Source organism: Ochotona princeps, chromosome 30 (genome assembly GCF_030435755.1).
Source record: "Ochotona princeps isolate mOchPri1 chromosome 30, mOchPri1.hap1, whole genome shotgun sequence".
In the NCBI taxonomy this organism is placed as follows: domain Eukaryota; kingdom Metazoa; phylum Chordata; class Mammalia; order Lagomorpha; family Ochotonidae; genus Ochotona; species Ochotona princeps.
Window position 1 is genome coordinate 2519572 of NC_080861.1, and position 21740 is coordinate 2541311.

The window sequence follows — 21740 nt, forward strand, 5'->3', positions numbered from 1 at the left end:
GCTCCTGCCTGCCCTCGGCTTCTACCCACAGTCACCCCGCCCCTTCCTACCACCCAAAGGCATCCTCTGGGGTCTCCCTGCTCTCAACAGAGCCCTCAAGGCTACTTCCTGGAGGAACCAGACAGGATGACTCAAGGTGACCCCTTTGATTGCTGCTTCTGCCTTACAGCAGCGCTACAGGTCAGGAGAGCACACCCAGCCCTACCCTGGCTGTTGGCACCCTCCAGCATGCTCCCCCAAATACCCCACATCCGCCTGTGGCCTTCACATGGCACACATCAACTTCAGGGACCATGTCCTTCGGTCAGTGGAGTTGTGGCCTCCCTGCCTCCAGGTCGCCAACTGCAGAGCTAACTGAGCCAAGTTCCCCTGCCTAGACTCTTCTCCACCTCCTCATCCAAGAAAGTACGAACCCCCAGGGTGCCTGTTCTGCACTTTGAGAGGGAGGGAGGGAAGGAGCGAGGGGGAGGGGGGGGGAGAGAGAGAGAGAGAGAGAGAGAGAGAGAGAGAGAGAGATGAATCTATTAGGTGTGCAGTTAATCCCCCACTGCCCTAACTCCCCTGGCCATCCCCAGGGCCACTGTGCTAGAAATGGCAGCAAGGTCACCCCTTCCAGCCCCACTCAGTGCTCTGCCGGCCAAACCACACCAATCCGGAGGTCACTTTTAGGCGTGGACACAGCAGGCTTCCCTGGGTAACTGGACGGCAGCCTCCCCATCACAGCTCCCTTGTGGCATGGCCCTGGCTCTCGGCTCCCCGGCTCCAGCCCGAGGCTGCTAGAGCCAGGCCCTGAAGCGCTCCTTGGAAGACAGAAGCACCGTGGCACAGGCTTCCACCTTTTCCCTTCGGCAGGTGATTAACTTCTGGGGCGAGCTGGTTATTTTCTGAAAAAGAATTGTCATGACTACTCGTTAGATGCCCACAGCAGCCATAGGAGGAAAGACCATTCACTTCCTTACTTTCTGTATGTGTTGACTGTCATGGCAGAGATGGGGGGAGAGAGAGAGAAATACAACCTACTAGTTCACCTTGCGAGTGTCTGCCACGGCCAGCGCTGCGGGGGACCCAGCAGATGTTGGAGGATTAGCCAGCTGAGCCACTGTGCCAACCTCACACAAATCTCACCCACTGCCACCCACTGAGCTGGGGCAGGAACCCAGGACCATGGTCGCCCCAACCTTCCAAACCATGAGCCCAACAGACTTCTGTGTCTCTTCAGCCACCAGTCTGTGGTCTTTAGTTATAGTAAGACAGCAGGACAGAGCAAAAAGCAGCCTCCTTCTGCATGCACAGCCCAGGAAACCCAGCGCAGCCTGTGTCTAGGCCTAAGAAAGGTGCCAGCCCCGTCTGCTCAGTACGGCGGGGGGCGGGGGAAGGCAGCGTGAGATTACCAAGGTATCAGGAAGGACGACCTCAGGGCAGCAGGAGTACTGGAGCAGCCGGCCTATTTTCCAGATGGAGAGCGGCGCCACCACAAGGATCAGCATGCAGCCCAGGAATGCAAACAGGGCCAGCACCAGCGGGGCAGCCTCTCCTGCAAACAAGAGCACACGGGGCTCAGGCACGGCGGGCACAGAGGAAACCTCCGAGCCTGGGCCTCCTCCTCCTGTTTCCTGGCGTTGCTTCCACACACAGGCCGCAGATGTCAACATCCTGCAATGTGGTGTGTGCTCAGGGGGAGGGGTTAGCCTGAACCAACCACCTTCGGAACGATCCTTCTAGAATGCAGTTGAAAACACCTGGTTTCCACCAAGGCCCAGGAAGATGACAGTCTTTCCCTTTGGGTGGAGGGGAGAGAGCAGCAGGTGTGCTAAGGGACGAGCTGTGTCAGCAGGCACCCTGGCACCACGGCCAGGGCCAGGGCGTGGGGAGGGATGGAGGAGTGCCAGGCCCAGGCAGGATGAGGGGGAGGTGCTGAAGAACAGCCCAGGACAGAGCTGGGCGGGAATCAAACACAAAGTGTCTCACTATTTACTCGTGGCACTGGTTCTTGTCCTGGAAGGAAATGTCAAGCTTAGAAAATGGTCACATCATGACCAGGACCCTGGCAGGTCTATGTGGGACGGAGCTTCCGCCCGCTACCAGCACTGCCCGAGGGCTTGATCGTGGCAACCTGTGGGTGAGGGTCCTGCTGCTTGCTTACAGTGGCTTACTCCAAAGCCAAGGCCATTCTACTGAGTAAGGAGAACAGCCAAGGTCAGGTCTGACCCCCCAGAGGTGCGGAGAGGTTTATTTCCAGGCCTCTCTGCTCTGCACCACCTCAAGGCGGGCCGCTGAGCGCAGAGGCTGCAGAGCGGCTGGTGGAGTCTCACACTGCTCGGGGCTGCTGTGCTGTGTTCTCAGCCTGTGTCCACTCCTGTCATCTTCATCCCAAGGAAGACAACCAGGACACGCAGACCAGCCCACAGCAGTGTGGGGGCCTCAGAACAGCTTCTCTGACGAGGAGGCACCGCCATGTGCCTGCACTCCTGCCCCCCGGCTCCCTCTTCACAGCGCACACCACCCAGGGGTCTTTGTGGCCTTCCTGGCACTCCCCACCCAGGGGTCTTTGTGGCCTTCACAGCGCACACTACTCTTGTCCTTGCTGCCTTGTTTGTTATCTGTCTCCACAACCAGAGAGTAGGTTCCATGAAGAACTTCCCTGCCAGACCCCAGGGGCACAGACTAGGTCCTGGCACTCAGGCCCATGCAGTAAACATTCATCTAATGAAAGCATGAGCTTCATCTTCCAAAGCAAATACTAATCATGTAAATACCAAAAAAAAGAAAAAAGATCAGGAAATCAGAGATCAATTCAGCTACTACAATGAGAAGTAGGGTACATGCACATTGTTCATTGCAGCATGGTTCCTAGTGGCAAAAACCATACAGTACAGTCCACAGGCTTCTTTTTTATTGGATAGTCAGATTGACAGAGAGGAGGAGAGACAGAAATGTCTTCCATCCACTGGTTCACTCCCCAAGAGGCCATCATGGACAAAGATGAGCTGAGTCAATCCAAAGCCAGGAGCCAGGAGCCAGGAGCTTCTTCTGGGTCTCCCAGGCCACAAGCAGGGAGCTGGAACGGAAGTGGAGCAATTGGGATATGAACCAGCATCCATATGGGATGCCAGCATGTGCAAGGTGAGGACTTAAGCCACTAGGCTATCTGCGCCCCGCCCCAGCATGTCCACTTTTTAAAAATGAGTGGATCTGTGTGTCCCAGTTGAGAAGATGCTCACAACACATGAGTCAGGGAAGCCAGAGTGAGTACAGCAAGGGGGATGGTGCTCAAATGGGGGACCGCATTTGTGTGAGGGAGTGCTGGGGTCACACACAGTGGCCAGGAGATTACAGGCCAAGCTTGCGAAGGAAAGCTGCTGGGGGTACAGGAGGGAAAAAGGGACATGTGCCTCCTACTTCATGCACAACTGTGTTGGCTGGACTTTAAATATGTTTGACATTTTAAAATGTAGTGTAAAACAATAATCAGAAAACCCATATGAAAATGTTATGGAAACGGCATTCATGAAAAAGCAGACACAAAGCATGCATGTTACAAGATGCCAGCATGTGCCTACCACGGGCAGTGACTGTGGGGTGACCCTGTTGGGGTGAACTGCACTGCAGTCACAATTCACACACATACTCCTTTGGCAAAGCAACTTCCAGGAACTGGACCTTCAGATACAAGGCTCGAAGATCCATGCCAAATATATGTTAGGACAAAACTATAGGTGGCTTTCAATTTTTAACTTTTGGCAGCAAAGTGACCTTAGATTTTTAAATCAGTTTTTCCTACAAACTTTAGAAAGTATTCTCATCTACACATGCCAGCAAAATGATCTATATACAATGAAATTAATGAATACGCTGGTTCTAATAGCAAAAATACTTAATAAAAACTGAATGCCCACTGAAGAGGGACTCAAGTCATTCCTGATAGATAAGTATAATGGAATTTCAGGCAACATGAAAGGCCCATGAGGGGATTTTTTGAACAATACAATTACAAGATGGGTAAACTGAAAACACACAGCTCCAGAGCAGTGCACAGAATGCCACCACTTGTGCCACACAGCAGGGCAGCACACACACATTCTCGTGTGTTTGCATATGCATTAGCAAGCCTTTGGAAGGATTCAAATGAAGCTAATCTCTAGAACAGGGAGAGGGAAGGAGGGGAAAAGTATCTATAACTAGTGGTGCCTAATGGACAGGATCAAAGGGCCTAAGATTGTTCAGTTTTGTTTCTTTTCAGAGGATCTTTAAGCACTGTTGTTTAGAAAAGCATGAAAACCCAAGAGGAAAAACTGAATCAGGAAGATTCCATGGACTCTGCGGAAGGTCCCTCCTTCGGAATGAAAGGAGCTGTGTTGCAGGACCACAGTGTGGTGCCTGCCTCCAAGGCCAGGCTCACCGAGGGAGCCAGCCTTGCAACCTCTGACCCCAGGCCAAAGTGCTCCTGACGGCAGGCCAGGCCCACGCTGGACCCCCGCCTCTCGGGAACCCAGCCAGCCCCGGGGGCAGGTGCCTAACACCAAAGTGCAGGCAAGTGCGTGTGTGCTGGGGACTGTCAGCGGCCAAGCAGGCCACCCTCACCTTGCACCGCAATGCATTCTGGCTGGCTGAAGGCACTGTGCTTCCTGATGGCCTTCACGTAGGTCCGGGCCTTCACGCAGTATGTGGCTCCCGGCTCCATGGCGGTCAGGTGCACCGGGACGCCTTCACTCCTCAGGACTTTGGTGTGTACCTTCGGAAGATCAGAACAACACAGTGATGAGAAGAGCCAGAGGGGCAAGCTGCAGGCATCGCCTTTCCCGAGGAAGGCTGTCTCCCCCTCGGGGACGCACGCACTCCTTCGCTCATTCACGTCTCTCGGGTGCCGGCCCTGTGCCACGTATACTGGCCCCGCAGGACACAGCACTGAACAAAACGGACAAAGATCCTGCTCCCACAGCACTTGCATCATGGAGACAGACAAAATATAAATTGATGGCAGGTTTGTAAGGCCGCAAAGAAACCAGCAGGGCAAACAGGAAGAGAGACGAGGGGCACTGCTTTAAACAGCGGACATCTGGGCAGTTACTGAAGGCCAGCGATCTTACTCAGCGGGCCTCGCGGTGGCCTACGTCGTCGGGGGGATCAGGGCATCACAGCAGTGCAGCTGGCAGGCAGGGCCCACCCTTCCCTGTCTATCCACCCATCCGACTCCTCCACCTGCTCCCTGAGGCCAGAGCTGTGCTGGAGCCTGTGGAGGCTTGTCTGGACCAAGCCTGTATGACTCAGGGTACATGAGCACCCTGCCAGTGATCAAGGGTGGGGAATAGCTTCGCCCCAAAACTCTGAGGGAGTGGTATGTTCTTCCTGTCCAGGTCCTGCCTAGCCCTCCTTGGTGCCCTCTGGCTGGCTGGCAATGCCATGTCCTCCCAGCAGGCCCTGACTGCCCTGCCATGCCTCATTAAGCAGGTGGTACATGTACCCAGCCTCCCAGATGCTGCTATGGGGTCTCTGGATCTGAGAGTCCAGTCCCCTGTGACTCCCTGGGGGATGCTCCGGTAAGAGGAGCAAGACCAGATGGATTCTTCTAAGGATTTGGCGTCTTGGGAAATGGACTACCTGTGGCAAGAAGCAGAACAAAAATGAGAGGATGTAGCAAAAACAGCCAAGCCCAAGAAGTCCAAAGGCACGGGCAGGGAGGAGTGAGGAGGACCAGGGCTTGGGAGCAAGCTCCAGAGCAGGCTGCAGGACAAGGGCAGCAAGGAGGACTCGGCAGAGGGAAGCCAGGCCTCCCTAGGCCATTCGCCAGTCCCTGGCACCCTGCCCACCTCTGCAGCCGGCCAAAGTCCACACCCTGGACAGGCACGCAGCCTCATGCTTTTGCAATCATGCCTTGGTCAGGAAGCCCCTGGCCTGCTGCCTGTAAGCACCTGAGGTGGGGGAGAAAGATGCATTGAAACAGCATGTGGGTCCAACCAGGTTGGAGTTTAGGGCAAGGAGGTAACCCCCATACTTCAACAGATCTGGCCAGAAAAGGTTCCAACCAGTGCCTGCGATGGACCCAGGCAGTCCTCTGAGGACAGGATTGACAGGGGCAGGGCTGTCAGTGTCCCCTCAACCCTCCTTTCCCACACTTTCCCCTGGACTGCTGCCCCTCAGACCACCCCGACCAGCGAGCCCTGCAAGGGCTGCTCCCCAACCGCAGCCCCTCACCTTCACAGATCTGTGTCTCCTTCCTACCTACCCTCTCCCAGGCCCCAAGTCTCACCTCAGCACCAGCTTCTCTCTTCCAGTAGGTGACAAGGAACTCAAAATGCGGCCCCAGGTCCTCCAGCTCAATGACCAGCTGCAAGCCGTCCTTGGAGAGCTGCACCACAGGGCACGCGAGGATGGCTGTGGGCAAGACACGGGCGGAATCAGAGTCAGTCCCACGCAGGACTTGGTTTCCCTGGCCCAGGAGGACCAGGTCATCGGGGGACACAGGCCAGCCCCTGTGGGGATAGGAGCGGTTACCTGCAGCTTCCTGGCACCTGTGACCTGCACACAGGCACTCTCCAGTGCCCAGCCAGTGCTCAGCACCCGCTTTTCAGGTGAGGAATGATTGAAAAAGCAAACAACAAAGATGACAGTTACTTTTATTATTATTTTTATTTTTTAACCCCTTCACTACAATCAAGTCATAGGTTCTCAGGAACGTGACAAAAGAGTCAACATTTTGTTCCCTTTCAAAACGTTCCTTCCCCTACCGCTCAGCCTTAGCAGAAACCACCCGACTCTTGGCTCAACTAAGTAAGCAGATGCTGTTTGTAAGTGCTTGCTTAACGCCCATGCCCGAGTGTGTCTACATGGCGCAGTGAGGCGCATCTTCACCCTGCAGGTGTGAACACCCCGTGAGCTCAGCCACAAGAGGCAGGGATTTGCCTGCCATACATCAGGAAGCCGGCCGGCCACCTGGGCATGGGTTTGCCACTCTGCTCTCAGCCTCTACCCAACTGAAGCCCTCCTGACACCTTGGAGAACCTTTACCAAGCCCACTAAGCGCCTCTAGAGACTGGCACACACACAAGCACTGCCTTTCACGCTGTCAGGCCCCAGAGAGACCAGCACTCCTGAGGCCTCTTCCCCTCGGGCGGTCTCAGCTGCCTACCACTGATGCTAGACCTACACCGCCTCTGAGAGTCCCAGGTCCTCCAGCTGCGGGACCAGACAGACCAACCACCCTGACTTGCTTTGAGCTGGGAACCAGGGTTGTAGGTGCCCTGGGCTGCAGCATTCCCATGCTGTGGGGCCAGTGGACATTCAACAGAAAGGCAGTTCCTGGAGGGACTCGTCTCAAAGCATTTCCCCCTCTCTTACCTCAGCAGGGAAAGAGACGCTGGGGCGTGGGAGAGCCCCCTGGCTAGGGAAGGGAGGTCGCAGGGAGCCAGTGTGGGCCTCTGGTGTCACCTGACGCCACTCGCCCAAGCTCGCACACACCTCCAGAAGGACAGGAGGGTGTCCCTGCAGCACGTTTAAGGCAAGATGGTCTCTGTCCGCATCTTTCTTGAGTAGTCAATTGGAGGAAAGAATCCAAAGTTTCCATTTGGAGGGAAAATGTTGACAGTGTTGGGGTGCGAACCTGTGTCCTTTGTGTACTGTACACTCTTCTCACTTAATCGACCCAGAAAGCTCGAGAAGGCAAATGTTGGCGCTGTTGGACAGAGAGCTTACGTTGCTTGCCCAGAGTCGTACAGATAGTACCAGCATCTAAGCCCACATCTTCCTATATTTCTGGCTGCCCCCAAGTGAGGTGTTAAAGAAGCTCAACCCTGGCTCTCAGTGAGAATAGCCCAGTGAGAATTTCAAACTCCCAACCAACAGGTGGCAAAAAGATCCTTTAGGTCAAGCCTTTGAGGATGGGCCCCAGTGAGAACAATTCTGAAGCTCTCCTCTGACTTGAAAGCTCTGCTCTTAGGGGCAGGCAGTGTGGCCCTGAGGGTTAAGCTGCCACTTTCAACAGCCAAATTCCATATCAGGACCCCAATTCAAGTTCTGGCTGCCCCACTTTCAATCCAGCTCCCTGCTAGTAAATCTGCAAATGCAGTGGCTGATGACCCAAGTGCTTGGGCCCCTGCACCTGCATGGGAGACCTGGATGGAGTTCCTAGCTTGTCTTCAACATGGTCTAACCCAGCTATTGTGGCCATTTGGGGAATAAACTATGGAAAATCTCTCTCAGTCTCTCTTTCTGCACTGCCCCCTTACGTTTCAAATAAGTAAATATATAAGCCTTAAAAAACAAAAACCTTGGCTTTCAACAAAACTTTCCATTAAGTATATAGGAGGACTTAAAAAGATACTTATCCCCTGCTCAGGGAGAAGCTGGAGTGCCCTTTCTCAAATGGAAAAGGACAGACCTAGACCTCTTAGAGCCCACATGGCCACACAAGCCAGTTGCCAACTCCACCTGCAAGGGATCCCACGGGAACACACGTTCCTCCTTCTGAGACAGGCACAGACCCAGTGACACTGGCTTCCAGAGCATTTCATAGGTGTTCCCTCCTTCCCCTCCTACCTGGGCCTGCTTCCCATAACAGCGGCCAGCACCCATCCACAGTCATGGCTGGAGCCCTGAACTCCCAGCAGGGAGGTGGTACTGCGTGCTGGGCACTGTGGCAGGGCAGCGCTGCAGTGTCTGTCCATGTCCCCTAGCCTTGCACAGTGCTTGGCACTGAGTGGGACTCTGCCAATTCAATCACAGACTTCCTGGGAAGAAGGTATGAAAGGAGAAGCCCATGTGCTGCAGCAGCATTCCCACTGGGATCCTATTCCCACAGGGATCCTATTCCTACTCCTCTACTCTCTAGCTTTCGGCCAGGTATCCCTGGGCCAAGAATAAAAATTCCTTCCAGCAGACAGAACAGTGCTGGACAGCCATGCAGCACACTGCCACACGTCCTACATGTGAGAAGGCAGGGATCCAGCTACCAAGAAGCAAGCTGGGATTGGAATCACATCTGTCCAACTCCCAGGGTGAACCTCCCACTGAAACAATTTCATCTAGGCCAGCGCTGTGGCACAGCACATTAAGTTGCCACCTGAAATGCCACCATCCCATATGGGCATCAATTTGGCACCAGTTTGAGTCCCAGCTGCTCTAGCTGATCTAACTCTCTGCTAATACACCTGAAAAAGCATGGCCCAAGTGCTTGGGTGCCTGCACTCATGTGGGACCCAGACACGCCTCTGCTGAGGCTCTGGCTGGTGTGGTCATTTGAAGAGTGAACCAACAGATGGAAGAGCTCACTCGCTCACTCTCTCTCTCCATCTCCCTCTCTCTCTGGCCCTCCCCCTGCCTGGCTGATCACTGGGCTGGTGCTCTTTCCCTTCTCCACCACTTTAAACCCCGAGTCTCCTGGGATCCTGTTCCGAGTTCTCCTTGTCCCCAGATCGCCACATTCTCTCCCAAGCTTTTAGCCACTAACTCCATGGAGTGGATCTCATGTTGGCCTTTATAAACCCCAGACTCACTTTTCAGCTGCTACAGCAGCTTGAAAGCATATCAGTCTCACAACCAGGGATCCCCCTCCCTCAAGACCAGCTGGTCCTCCTGGATTCTCTGTGTCCAATTTCCACTGCTCCACCCTCCATCAATAGTCCCAGAGTTCTGTCCTTTCTAATTCAGTCACAGTTCTCAAAGCCTCTGCCTCTCCTCCCTCCACCCTTGTGGAATCAGGACCATCTGGACTCAGCTGAGATGTCACCATGCCTTCCCCCTTCCTGCAGGCCTTGCCTACTACTGCAGGTTGCCAGACCACACAGCAGCCACGTGATTGCATGTAACCAGCCTCCACAACTGTATCGACTTCCTATCACCGCCCTTTCCCGTGTGACCAGCTGCTTCCCAGCCCCTAGCCACCCAACACATGTGATCGTGCACACCCGAACTGTTGCTAGCACTCAGCCATGTCTGGCCAACTCTGCCTTCCTTCTCACTTCCTTCCCAGTCCCTATCCAGGAACTATCGCATAAGCAAAGTCACTTCTTTCCCAGTGACCATGGAAAGGCTACAGTATCCCGGTGGCTCTGTGGCGTGTACACATCTCTCTCCACACTACAGCTGCTCAGCCAGCCACTGCTACAGGGCTGATGAGCACCAGGCAGGAGGCAGTGCAGGCTATAGAGCATGATTGGGGAGCCAGTTTCCTGCCAGGTGCCCAGCACTGGCATCCCTGCCACCTTCAGGCCCCAACACACACTGTCAGGATCCAAAGGCAAGGTGGGAGAGGAGTGAGCCATTTTCAAAATGCATCAGTAAGAATTGTTTGGGCTCACAACATCCTAGCTTTGCAAATACTATTTTGACTCAAAAAAAAAAAAATCCTAAGAGAAAGCTATCGGAGTGGGGTGCGATAAAGAAGGGTCTTACTTGAGTTTCGACTGAAGGGGTGCTTCAGGGTGCTCCAGGCTGAGGTCTGCGAACCCAGTGTGGCCCTGACACGGAGGCTGTACGGCACAGTGGCGGTGATGTCGTCAGTGACGTCACACTGGGGGCTTTCGGTGAGGGAGCACCGGCTGCTGGGAATCCAGACATGGCTCATGTACAGGCTCTCATACTCCCTGGTCAGGAAGGAAGGCATGGTGTCACAGCAGTCCCTCCGATCCAGGCTCCATGACAGCAGCAACGAGGTACCTTTATTCCTCCACTCCACGTCAGTCAGCTAGACAAGCCGCTGCTCCATATCCCGGTTGCTGTACTGTCGTCTTCATCAGCCCTTACTCCTTCCATCACCAGGTAAAGGAAACACTAGGCACAAACCCCAGGCTGTGCACTCCCCCAGTCACTTCCCTAATCTCAGCACCATCATCCCCTGCTTGTGGGCTCCTGGTTCCACATGTCACTCTCCAAGCCATTCCGACACAGTGGATCATGACATTCTCTCCTTAACGACACCCTGTAGCCCTTCAATGGAGCCCAAGCTCTTCCCATGGCCTCCAGGACTGGCCCTCTCCCTGCCTCTTGGCATGATGCTCTTCCCCATCCTGGTCAGCTCTTTCTGCCTTCCGCACCTGTGACTGGCTCTTTGTCTCAAACACCCTGCCACGGCTGTTCAGTGCCTGCTCTTCCTGTCAGTGAGATAGGACATAACCGTCACCTCGCCTTCCTGACCACTATAATGGAGCTGTTGAATCAACTCGCTATCTCAGTCAACCTTTCTGTTTCCTCCTAGCACTGGTCAGTATCGACAATGGCCTAGAGCACTATTGCCCAGTTGAACTTTATCCAATGATGGGAAATTGCCATGCATTTTAGTATAGTGGCCATTAGCCACACATGCCCAGGGAGCATTTGAACTACAATTAATGGGAATGAGGAAGCAAATACTTTTAGCTAATTTAACTCTTTATAGCCACTTGTGGCTAGCAGCTGCCACGTGGGGGAGTGCTGACAGCCCTACGGGACTTTCTGTCTGTAGCCTCCTCCAAAGGTCAGCCTCCTATATAAGGGTGTTAGCTGCATCCTTGAGTCTGTAAGAATGCCCACACGCATGGGTGCTCAGCCTGTATTCACTGGTGATGGAATATATTGAGCACTTGAGTCCCTGTTACTCTTCCACAACTGTGAGCACCTAAAGAAGAGGAGGGCCTGCTTAGCCCCAAGGTCAGTTCATCTACAGGGTCATGCTTTGCTTTGGCTCGCAGGTGTAAGTGCATAGTTAGGAAAACTGAGGTCTCACCCAGCCCCTACAGGATTCAAGTCTCCGTCTGTTAATCCATCTCCTTCAGAATCAGATTCAGTGGACAGTGACTCGCTGCTGAAGAGTCACACAAAATTGTGTCTAAACCATTGTGTTCTCAGCAAGTTCACTGTCAAAGTCTTAAGAAAAATCCCTCTCATTTCTTCACCACTCCCAAAGTCCCTGCAGACAGAGAAGCCAGCTCACGGGAAACGTCCTACCTCTGGGCTCACACAGCCTCCTTGGGCTGAGGAGGAAGTGCTGGCCCTTCAGGAAGCCACTGATGATGAAGAGGGAAAAGTTACTTAAAAAGCAAAATACTCACCCCTGGTACTGGACAGAATAGTACACGGTTTCTCCTGGAAAGGTCACAGGACTCCAGATCAAGAGATGCTTCATGTTGGTTGAGTGCACAGACAGGTTCGAAGGGGCGGGCAGAACAAACGCTCCATCTGAGACAGACAAGATGATGGGAGAGCTCCTGGTGGGCATGCTACAGCTTCCAACGACACCACAATCAGCAGGTAAAGCCTTCATGAACAGCACCAGCATCCCATATGGGTGCCAGTTCACACCCAGCTGTTTCATTTCCGATCCAGCTTCCTGCTAATGTGCCTGAGAGAGCAGCAGAGTGTGCCCAGGTGCGTGCACATGGGAGACTCAGATGAAGCTCCTACTCTGGACTGGCTCAGGTCATTGCAGTCATTTGAGGAACCTGTTGATAGAATATTCTCTCTCTCTTTCTCTCTCTAACTCTGCCTTTCAAACAAATACATCTTTTAAAAAATGCATACTGCAAGTTCTCACCTATTCATGAGTCGGACACAACTCATAATTTTATCCTAGTTGTGTTCATGCTCAATTCTTGCTGTCGTTGTAATTCTGACTTTGGTTATAAAATTACATATTAATACTACTAATAATAGCTAACTTGGTTCTATCTAGATCATTTACTAGAGTTCTACCTGTTTCATGCAATCCTCCACCACAGTAGGAGGAAGACTATGAGTGTCTGCATTGTACAAATGAGGAAACAGTGACGCATTTCTTTGACTCTTAGGTTAGACTGACCTGAATTCAGGCCATGACTTTGCAACTACTACATGACCCAAGGCAATTTGTTTAAACCCGGCCTCACTCTGTCAACACATACCGTGCAGGCTCCTGCCAGCTTCCATTTAATTCCCTATCTTGCTTGTTGCAACCTTTGGGTACCAAGGTCCATTCTTTCGTGTAACTCAAAAAGGCCAAAGGAGGCAACAGCTGCCCACTGGAAAGTGCAGGCTCAGGTCAGCTGGGGAGTGCAGTCAAGAGGGGCACTAGGCGTACTAAGTTCATGGAGAGAAGAATCTACATAGCTAATATGCCAATATGCTCCAGACATCGTGGCCATTTGGAAAGTGAAAGAGCAGGTGAAAGATCTCTGTCTCTCGTTTCTTCTTTCTTTCTCTTACACACACTCTCTCTTTCTCTCTGTATTTCTGCCTTTCAAACAGAATTAAATGTTGAAAAAATTAGATATATATATTCCCTGTAGGTAAGCAGCAAAAATGTGTAACCTCAATCAATTCAAGCAAAAACATCAGACAATGAGCCATCTATGGAATTTGCCAAATCTTCCAGCCTGAGTACACCACACATTACATTACCACCAGCACTGTATAAGCAATCCACTTTCTCTGCATCCTTGCCAGCACTTTTAAAAATATTTATTTTTTATTGGAAAATCAGATTTACAAAGAGAGATAGAAAGAGATCTTCTACCTGTTGGTTCACTCCCCAAATGGCTGTAACAGCCAGTGCTGAGCCGATCAGAAAAGGAGCACATTCTTTATTTTCTTCACCTGATCCCTGCTTTCTTTTTCTGTTGCAATGTCTGTCTTCTCTGCGGAGCACTAGAGCTGGCCACCCCTGTGTCAAATCCCAATTTTCCCATTGACTAAACGTACAAGGAAACCATGGAGGTGTCTGAAGTTACAGGTGACAGAGCCAACATACCTACACAGATCTTCCTGGTCTCAACATGTCTTTCTGATTTCCACCCACTTTCCCTTTTCTGTCTCTCTGTGTACACTTCTATAAGAAAATGTCAGGAGAGTATATTTGCCTGCAGATCTGCTTGAAACCAACATTTTCAAGAAAGGACTTGAAAGATAGAATCAATTGAAGAAATGCCGAATTTTAAAAATGTCTTTCCTCTTCTAGTTTGTCCTCCCTGTCTTCTCCCTTTGGCTTAGTGGAGGTGTGTTTCTCTGGTAACATTTTTGTCCCAAAACTAAATCATCAACCAAGTCACACCAAACCACCATGCTCAGCCTCATGCCAGACATGGTGAAGATGTCCAGGCACTGCCATCAGCCAGGAGAAGACGTACACCCCCATAAACATCCTCCCAGGAGGTGTGGGGCCCAGGGGCAGAGAAGAGAGGTCTGGGAAGGTCTGGGAGACCCCCAGCCCGCACCATCTGATGAAAGCACCGGCCTGGGGTGGAGGAAGATCTGGAAAGAGTGCTGCCATTGGGAAGCATGCCATAACATCAGAGGAGAGGAGGCTGCAATAGCCAGGCTGTGAAGACGCTGCTGTCTCCAGTCCAAGAAGTGGTGAGAAAGAGGGCTGACTAACTGTGAGGTGGAGCCTACTTTAGCCCTGATTCGTTGCTCGTTAACGATCACAATTAGTTGTGTTTAAAAAAAAACGCAGAAAACATACAAGGATCCCAGTAATAGTGCAGCGAGCAGTATCATGCAGGATACAAATTAGAAACTGATTTGACACAAAGAGATGTCAAACAGTTGGGGTAGCTACAAACCACCATGAGTAGAGAGGAAATTACATGACCTCACTGGTGTGGAAAATACCCTAAATCAAGGATCTTTCAAATTGTTCTTGAGTGTTTTCTGCAATGACTACCAGAAAACTCCACACTTGCAAGTCTGTACTCAGTATTAAGCTCACAAACTGCTATCGACATGCACTTTGCTATACTCCTAAACCTGTCCTTACCTCCCCCACCACACACAGAACTACACGGTACTCTCTAAGACCAGACGATGACATACATAACAAAAGGCGTGATGGGACTTTGCTACTCTTTAGACTATTTTTGAGGATGTATCTTTCCAGATTTTTCTGTGGATATTTGCAGATAAATTCCCAAATGGAGTGTAATTTTTTCTCTTTTTACAAATATTTATCGAAGCGGCACAGAGACAGCAATCTCCCATCTGTTAGTTCACTCCCCAGATGCTCACCAGGCGGAAGCCAGGAGGCAGGAACGACACACGAGTCTCCCAGGTGAGTGACAGGTACCCAAAGCGTGTGAGCCATCCCCTGCCGCCTCCCAGAGCTCACATTATCAGAAAGCCACAATGAGGCTAATCCTCATGCAAGACGCAGACATTCCCAGCGGCATCCAACCACTACGTTGAATGGCCACCCCTAGTTCTCTTCCCTTCTCGAGGGATGCAAGGACACATTCTTGGGAGGTTTAGAAAACTATTACAAACAGACATAAGATGTCCTATACATCCATTCACATTTTAATCCCAAGCCTTGGGAAAGCACTTCACCATCTTAACTTATATTTGAGACCCAAACTATGGGTTGCATTCTAATTCCTACTTACCTGCAAGCAAACATGGAATCAAGGCACAGAAGAACCACATGATGAGACTTGTCCAAACGTCTTCTGGAACCACGGTAAGTCTGTTCAGCAGACCCAGTTTGACCCGAAACATCACGTCCTCCCACGATGAAGTGTTCTGTTCATCTCAGCCATCTGGTTTCAGAATATACGTGTCGAAGCCCAGGTCTGAGTCCCAGAGAAACCTGAACTGTTCTGGGAACAGAAGCTGGCCCAGACAGCTCAGAAGGGGCGGGCTCTGCTGCACCCTCCTCTTGCCAGGTACAAACCCACATATTGCATCAGGGGGTGTGGCTGCAGACAGTTCCAGAGAAACTCAGGGGAGTTTGAGAATCTGCCTGGAGGAGATACCAGAGCCACAGACTGTCTTTGGGGGACCCAGAATATTCCTATAAACCAGTGCTAGCAGGTAGGGCCATCTTCCCCTCTGGTCACTTCAAGCCACCCTCTGAGGTCACCAAAGCTGGGTGCTGAGTATCTGTTTCTGCCAAGACTTCAGAAAAAGCAGAGCTCTTAAAAGGAGTACCCTTTTTGAAGAGATTAAGGACATGGGATTTCATACTCGCATGCATTTTGAAAACAGATCTGGAAGGAAATATGGGAAACTCACAAGATTGATTACCCTGGGGCAGAGGGAGTGGAAACTGGGAAGAAAGAGGAGAAAAATGAAAACAAGACTCTTTCCTTGTATGGATTTTTTTCTACTTTTATATTTTTGATGGCATTGGATTACTGAGCCAGGTGAACGTATTACTGAGAAATTCAACACAATTTTCAAAATACTGAAATAAAACATTATGACAGTTTGAAATAAAACATTATGACAGGGTGTTTATGTTCTTACAATTTAGCTTTGTAAGAACATAAACACCCTAATATGCAAACGTAGTGGATAAATGTGGTTTTTGTTTTTGTTTTTTAAAGATTAATTTGCTTTTTTGAAAGGAAGATTTACATAGAAAAGGGCACAGAGAGGTCTTCCATCTGCTAGTTTACTTCCCAGATCGCCACAATGACTGGAGTTGAGCAGATGGATCCAAAGCCAGGAGCCAGAAACTTCTTCCGGGTCTCCAACAGTGGCTACTGGGGTCCAAGGCCTTGAGGCGTCCTTTAGTGCTTTCCCAGGCCACAAGCAGGGAGCTGGCTGGGAAGTGGAGCTGCCGGGATTAGAACCGGCGCCCATATGGGACCCTGCTGTCTTCAAGGCAAGAACATTAGCTGCTAGGCCACCGTGCCGGGCCCAAGTCAGGTACTCTGATACGGCATGTGGCAGCAACTTGAACGCTGTGTAAATGTCTGTCCCGAGCATGAGTTTCTGAATCCTTTTCAAGCTCTGTCTTAAGAACTATCTGCCTTTGTTTGGGCCATGTCAAGGGGTGAGGGTTGTGTGTCTGTCACCTGCCAGCCCCTACTCGCATTTGAGCACTCTTGGCTTTCTCTTTTGGTTTTGAGATACCCTTTCAATACCACCTCATCACTATCTCTACAAGCCCAAGACACTAGGATCTCCTACCATGGCACTTCTCTAGGTAATTTTCACTGTCTGAGTTGGAGATCATCCATGTCTAAAGCTGAATTGCTGAAACATTAAATCTTTCCACTGTGCAAAGATGGAATTTTGGCCCTATTATTTGCCACTCAAACATCTGATATTTAATTATAAAAGCAAGCAAACAAAAGGCTTCATGGAGAGGCAAAAAAAGCAATTGAAGAAATGGAAGTTTGCTGGCCCGGGAGGATAACGCCCTGAACCCAAAGAGGGCACTCTTCAGGGCCAGATCTAGAATGAATGTGAGGTGGGCTCGGTGCCACAGCCTAGTGGCTAAAGTCCTCACCTTGCACGCACTGGGATCCCATGTGGGCACTGGTTTGTGTCCCGGCTGCCCCACTTCCCATCCAGCTTCCTGCTTGTGGCCTGGGAAAGCAGTCGAGGATGGCCTAAAGCCTTGGGAGACCCTTCTGGCTGTTGGAAGAGGCTTCTGGTTCCTGGCTATGGATCGGCTCAGCTCTGGCCATTGTGGCCACTTGGGGAGTGAACCAGGGATGGAAGATCTTTCTGTAAATCTGCCTTTCCGAGAAAAATAAATTCATTTTTACAAAAATGAAACAATGCTACACCCAGGTCACAACGCTTTCTTTCAGGGTTGTACAGCCCAGGACAAGCCCTGGCATGAACACAGAACTAACTACTATGTTGTCTTAATGCTCTTTCGCCCTACTTAGCAAGAGTGCCTTCTGCTTGCAGATTCCTAAATCTTGTATGACCTGTTTTGGCTTACTTACATGTAGTTGTAACATTCCCACACTCCCTGGAAGTAACAAGGAGTAAATAGCTGAATTCCTCTGGCCTTAGCTACTCTGCTGCTTCCAAGCCTCTCTTCTGCCTGTAAGTTCTAATTTTCAGGGGTCCTGCATCCCTTTTTACCTCTTTTGAACACACTTTAGTTTCCAATTTCCTCCCTAATGTTTATCTGTTTGGCCATGAGGAATTTAACCTCCTTTGACCTCAATTCTTTCCTTTGGGTGTGACCAATTAAAACCCTTAATTCTGCCAAACTATTCTCCTGCAGTTATAACTGAATTTTTCTTTCCCATATAACATCCCCCAACAACCTCCCTTAACACGAAATCCAGACTTCATTCAGAATAGCCTTTGGGTCCACATTTAAATAAAGCAAATGCCATTTCAGTCAATTTTAAAATTTGAAAACCAGAAACAATGCTTCAGAATAGTGAAACAAGTTCTCCAATGATTTTGGTTGTTGGATCTGTCACTGCTTAATCCTAGTCATCTGTGACTAATAATGGAGTATATGCCATGTTCAAAGGTCAGTTTTATCAGTTTTTCTGAGTCATCCCATATAAACTGGTAACCTCACTTTTACTTTCCAATTCATCAATTCACTTTTAAATTCAGAACTTATCTCCATTAGGCATTATAGCAATACAAGTTTTATGAAAGCATCATCCATCTTTTGTTTCATTGTTAGAACAGACTGGCACCTGAGCAATCAAATATTGAAGGTGAAGTGCTGATATGGATGATAAATACCTCCAAAAGCCACTTAAACACACTGACCCAATCCTATACTGAGACATAGTTTTAAAAACTTAGCAAAACAAGCTTGCTTAAAACTGTTCCATGCATCTTTTTGTAACTTTTAAAGGCAGAGATACACAGGGAGAGAAAAAGCTCTTTCTGTAATTCTCTCCAAATCCCTGCAACACTCCAAGCTGAGCCTGACGGGAGCCAGCAGCCCAGAACTACCCAGGTCTCCCCTGTGGACGGCAGGCCCGGGCCCTGGAGCCCTCCTCCATCTCCTCCCAGGAGGCGACAGCAGCGTGTTGGATCAGACGTGGAGCAGCTGGCGCACAGGCCTGCACTCCAACGTGACAGGCTGGCACCCCAAACAGCAGCAGGTCCTCTGCGCCCCAATCCACTGCAGGGACTTCATCTCTTTTTTCCCCCAAAGAATGCTAGATGTTGCTCAGAATATGAAATCAGAGTTTATTACACCACATGCCATTTAAGGAAAAAGTGACTGTCATCATCAGGAGACCATTTAGAAAGAGCAGGAAGGCCCATATAAATGAAGTATTACAAAGGATGGTTTCATCTTCAAATATAAGAGGTAAAATATGTATAATGCTATGCTTCTCATTTATTGGACAATGCATCTGAAATGTTTCTAAACATGAGAATGTTTGCATTCTAAACCAAATTCTCCACATTGCAGAAAAAGTGAAGAGAAGTGGTAGCTTTTGGAGACATGAATCCGCAGAAATAGGATAGGAAAGAGACTTCATTATTACACTGTTGAATTAATTTTGTCTGTGCATTTTTTAAAAAGATTTTTATTGGAAAGGCAGATATACAGAGAGGAGAGATGGAGAGAAAGATCTTCCATTTACTGGTTCATTCCCCAAGTAGCCGCAATAGCCAGAACCGCGCCGATCCAAAGGCAGGAGCCAGGAGCTTCTTCCGGTTCTCCCATGTGGGTGCAGGGTCCCAAAGCTTTGGGTCCTCTACTGCTTTCCCACAAGCAGGGAGCTAGATGATAAGTGGGGCTGCTGGGATTAGAACTGGTGCCCATATGAGATCTCGGTCCGTGCAAGGCGAGGATTTTAGCTCCTAGGCTACTGTGCTGGGCCTCCAATGTGCATCTTTAAAATGCCCTATACCTACTGGGTTCTGGCTGATCGTTTCAACGTCTTTGTTGTCAACCTTTCATTTTTAAACAGAAACTAGAGCTCTGATTTTTACATAACTCTTGAACTTTTAAACGTCAACAATTCCAACCCACTCTGAACAAGGAGTCCCAATACCCTCACCAAGGAGAACGGGGTAAAAAGCCAGGCCCGTATGGAGAAGCAGTTCCTTGCCCAAACTCTCAGAGGTACAACACAGATGGTGGTGACCCTCTACAGGTCACCTATCCCTCTGCAGAGATGACTCTTCTGGCCACCCAGCTACACATCTGCTAGGACTTTTTTTTTCTAGCCATGACAATAGACAGTACTTGGTCTTCTTGTTTTATTTAATAATACAGCTTTGAAATGCTTTAACAGGATTAAGTATATAATGCTAGCTTTAACTGTGTGGTGGTATGTGTACTTAAAGGTGTGGATATATATTCAACTGAACCCTAAGGATTTATGACCAAATAAAAGTCTACAGTAACTGTTGCAGTGGGCCAACTGGGCAGGATTACATGTGTTGTGTGTATACAAACAAGACAGCCAAGCACCTCTTCCCATGTGGGAGAAAACTTCCCAACAGGCCTTCCCAGGCCCTCTTCCTAACCTAAGACAAGCACAAGGATGGCTTTGTGTCATGATCTAGAGCACCACAGTGGCAAACAAGCAAACCTGATCTTTAACACAAATCCTGCAATAAGAGTGTACCAATTCTTAATATCAGCTTGGGGTTTGCTATAAATAATTCATGTCTGTGATTCTACATTATAATGGCCTTAAAAATCCACTATTTTCATTGGAGTAGAATACAAAGAGAACAAAATTAAATTATCAAGTGGATGTTGAAAGTTAAATGGAATCATGTTGACTATTATACAACTTTCCTCAATTTATGTTGCCTACAGCAACAAAAATTCAAGCACACTTGATATTTATTTACATTAAACAAATCCGCTAAATAATAAACAAAGGGGCACTGGGTGAGAAAGACAGTAAAATGTGAACTAAAAGGCTCTAAAAGCCAAATAAATAAAAATTTGTCTATTGATGTCTTATTTGTATCTGTTGACTTCTGTTGCTCAACAGAAGAAACCAGGACTGCCACCCAGTGGCAACATAAATCTTTGAGTGATTTTCAGATTTAAATAAGAAAAATATATTTTAAACAATGAAGTGAAAAAGAAAAACCTAGTAAATTTCACAATTTTGATTTCACAATTAGTAACTCCTGTGCACTGAATGCTTACAACAGCAAAAAGCGCAAATACACGTTTAGATAGGACTACAAGATTTCTGAAAATTTATGACCCTACTGCTTAGGAAGCTATTTTGTTTTAGTTGTTACTTCCAATTAAAACACCGGTAGTTACTTGCTTAAATTTCAATCTACAGAATTACTAATAGAAGGAAAAGCTGTGACCATAAAACACATCTAGTTTTCTTCTGTGGCCTACAGAAGTATACTGAATATTTTTTAATAGTCGGTCATCCTTATACCCAATATGCTCCCTGATAAATAAAAATATAAGACTTGAAAAGTAGAAGAAAGTCATCCTAATCATGAGCACATTTCACTCAGACATCCAACAATTTTAGTGTCACACTCATCAAAGTAGGAAACGAAAAACGGCAACACTATCCTAAAAATTAGATGTTCAGGGAGAAACACTCTAAGGGTCATATTGTCTCCCACTTCCCTAAAAGTCAGCATAATTTATTTCACTCTTATATAAATACAACGTCCTAATACAAGATGCTTTGGTAAAATAACATTATGGAAGAAATAACAGTATAGCAAATGTTTTAAAACAAAATGTTTCAGATTAATAGATTCTCTTGAATAGCCACATAAGAGAAAAAGCATTCCCCCAAATTAAGAATTTTGATTTTTTGTTTGAACAGACATAAACTTGCACGAGATGTTTTCTAACTTATTCCCCAAATGTTTTGTAGCACATTAAAGACAATGAATTCATTTTTTAAAAATAATGGTAGACACAACTTTTTACTTGAAATTTACAATGGCTTGTAACAAATACCTAAAATAATGATTTCTAACTTTCCATTTATTATTGCTATTTAGTCACAGAAAAGATTAACATTCTCCCAAGAAATTTATTTTAGCATATGATTTATATATATACACATACCTATATGTATGTGTATATATATGTGTGTATATATATATATACACACACACACACA

The 21740-nt window shown here is 48.7% G+C and overlaps 1 protein-coding gene across 1 annotated transcript; it reads right to left on the reverse strand.

Moving 5' to 3' along the window:
* Positions 1-663: 663 nt before the first annotated feature.
* Positions 664-16133, reverse strand: IL20RB (interleukin 20 receptor subunit beta). The gene is made up of 7 exons (XM_004588401.4): positions 15321-16133; positions 12021-12147; positions 10387-10577; positions 6248-6372; positions 4582-4732; positions 1392-1534; positions 664-884 (listed from the first exon to the last, which is right to left on the reverse strand). The coding sequence occupies exons 1-7, from the start codon at positions 15430-15432 to the stop codon at positions 777-779; spliced, it is 957 nt and encodes a 318-aa protein (XP_004588458.4). The 5' UTR covers positions 15433-16133; the 3' UTR covers positions 664-776.
* Positions 16134-21740: the final 5607 nt, after the last annotated feature.